General features: G+C 45.7%; 1 protein-coding gene across 1 annotated transcript; it reads right to left on the bottom strand.

Moving 5' to 3' along the window:
• Positions 1-792: 792 nt before the first annotated feature.
• On the bottom strand, positions 793-1,805 carry LOC103625697 (uncharacterized). The gene is made up of 2 exons (XM_008646083.3): positions 1,484-1,805; positions 793-1,401 (listed from the first exon to the last, which is right to left on the bottom strand). The coding sequence occupies exons 1-2, from the start codon at positions 1,674-1,676 to the stop codon at positions 1,250-1,252; spliced, it is 345 nt and encodes a 114-aa protein (XP_008644305.1). The 5' UTR covers positions 1,677-1,805; the 3' UTR covers positions 793-1,249.
• Positions 1,806-2,729: the final 924 nt, after the last annotated feature.

Below are 2,729 nucleotides of genomic sequence, written 5' to 3'. Positions count from 1 at the left end.
GTTTTAAATTCTTTATCACTTGAAATGATGCATTAGGTGATAGGAGTTGAGTGCTACACCGTTGCTGCATTTTCTACCTTGAAATTGATTACCATCCCTTGATACCTGTTTTACTTAAAAGGTTTCTGATGCTTAGTCTTGCTTTAGAAAAACAAAATGTTTTGTTTTAAACAAAAGATGATGCTTTAGCTGGAATGAGATGTTTTCAAAATTAAAACTTGATGGTGAACCCATCATGGCCGTGATGGGTTCAACGTCGGAAAAGATGTACCTCTGTCAGGAACCAAACTTTGGGATTGTAAATGATAAAGACGAGACCGGGCGGGTGACTTGCACGAGAAGGAAGTCTCGGTGTAGTGTCTCCGTCTGAGTCGCTTAAGGACCGGGTCGATGTGGGCCTACTGACCGAGGACCCTTTAGCTAGTCACATGTCTCGTCATGGGTAAGCTTTGCCTCGGACAGACCAATACCATAGGACAGAGGCAACGTCGGAGAGGAGCGATAGCAGGAGGAGGGTAGGGAGGTAGGCGAGAAGGTAGGGGCGGTGCTACCGGTGGGGGCACGTGCGCGGGTATCACGCGAGAGTTTGTTGGTGGGGATTAGGGGGGCAATGCGCAAGGGGGGGCAGGAGCGCGGACGAACAGTCGAGGCAGTGGGTGCCGGGGCGTGCACGAGATCCGAGGCGAGGGTACGGCGGAGGCATAGGTATGGACGTAGGCGGGGCGTGGATCGGTGGACGCCTATGTTACTATCTTAATAGAGTGTAGTAAAGATATACATAGACGTAATCGAAACGATGGATACACTTAATAACTCAATTGCATTGCTAGTACGTACTCCCTCCGGTTTCCTATTAGTTGTCGTTTTGGATAAGGTTCGAGTCAAACTTATAAAATTTTGACTACAAATAACTATTTTGTTATTTAGTTTTGGAACCTAATATTTATATGCACCAATTTATCATAAAAAGTATTTTTATAAAAGTATAAATGTATTAAGAGTTCATTTGTATTTTAACAAAAAACATTGGTCAAAGTTATATTTTGGAGACCGTGTCGTTGTCCTAAACGACAACTAATAGGAAACCGGAGGGAGTACGTACGTACGTATGTACTACAGTAGTACGTAGGGCTCGTTTGTACATGCTGATTGATGATGATTAATTAATATCTGCATGCATGCATTGTAGAAGCAAAGAAATGGGAGGTAGCTTAGGCATGCATGCATGATGCATGGGGCCTTAATTAATTCATCCACGGCCACGGGTCGTCGGTGATGATAGCTTGAACCCTCTGAGCGCGGACACGCCGGCGGCGGCGCCTCGCTCTTGTGCTGCTTGTGGTGCTGATGCAGGCGCTTCTGCTTTCGCTAATACAGCCGACGTACCTAAGGTTGTGATCCCTGAGTGTATGTATGTGGTATTATTATTATTTGTTAGTACGTACGTAGTGTTGTGTTGGATACGACAAAAATGAAAACTTACCGACTTCTCCGTAGCATGCGCTGGCACAGGAGAGCTGGCAGACGATGGTCCAGCCGTTGCATGCAGCCATGCAGTCGTCGCGGCAGTTGCCCAGCGCGACCCGCGTAGACGCCGCCAACACAACCAAGCACAGCAGCAACGCCGCCGCCTGCTGCACCTGCATCATCTGCATCCCCGTCGTCGTTGCCGCCATGGCGCCGATCTTCTTTTAATTAATTTCCTTGCTTGCAGTTGCAGATACAGAGAGACAGCGAGGAGGAGAGGTCGTCACATGCATGCATGCTAGGCACGCACCACGACGACGCATATCCTATATATCTCTCCTCCTCATATATATAAATAATAACCATCTTAATTAGGCATAAATGCATGCAGCCACAAACTAAAGGACGACGATATCTTAATTAGGCATACTATACATGCATGCAGCAGCAGCCACAAACTAAATACAAAAACAACATTTATAAAACACAGTGTCCATCTCGTTCGCTTTATTATATAACTAGCTGGTCTATCAATCGGTTCCAAATCACATGTCCTTTTTGTTTTTCTCGTGAATTAACTTCTCCAGTTGTTGAACACACTATCGGAATCCTGCTCTGTCGAGTGCTTGAAGCTTTGCCGAGTATTTTTTATCGGACACTCGGCAAAGAAGTCTTTCCCGAGTGCCGCGCTCGACAAAGTCTTGCTGTCGGTAACGACCACATTTACCGAGAGCAGGACTCTCGGCACAGGAAAACACTCGGCAAAGACATCTTTGCCGAGTGCTCAATACTCGGCGAACGGCAACACTCGGCAAAGGGCTGTTAGCCGCCGTCTAAAGCTGACGGCCGTTATCTTTGCCAAGAGCCGAGTCCTGGCACTCGGCAAAGAATCTTCTATGCCGAGTGTCCCCCGTCTGACACTCGACAGAGCAAGCTGTGCTGAGTGCCCCTGTTGGACACTCGGCAAAGTATTTTTTTTATTTTTTTATTTTGCCAACCAAACTTTTTGTGGTATGTTCCTACACTATGTAGACCTACATGTACCATTTTGGGACAATTATAAAAGTGTTTTTTATAACTATTAGATTTAGTTCGTTTATTTGAATTTCTTCGGAAAATTCACATTTGAACAGCAAGTCACTCGAAACTTGGAAAACTGTGCATGCGAAAATGATATACATGTTATTTAGCACAAGTTACGGTCGTTTTCAGGAACAGACAGGAATCTTCGTGCACCATGCTCACTAAACATGGTCGTCAAC

Source organism: Zea mays, chromosome 5, assembly GCF_902167145.1.
Source record: "Zea mays cultivar B73 chromosome 5, Zm-B73-REFERENCE-NAM-5.0, whole genome shotgun sequence".
NCBI classification, from domain to species: Eukaryota; Viridiplantae; Streptophyta; class Magnoliopsida; order Poales; family Poaceae; genus Zea; species Zea mays.
The sequence above is the reverse complement of the archived record's forward strand: the minus strand, read 5'-3'. Positions and strand labels throughout refer to the sequence as shown.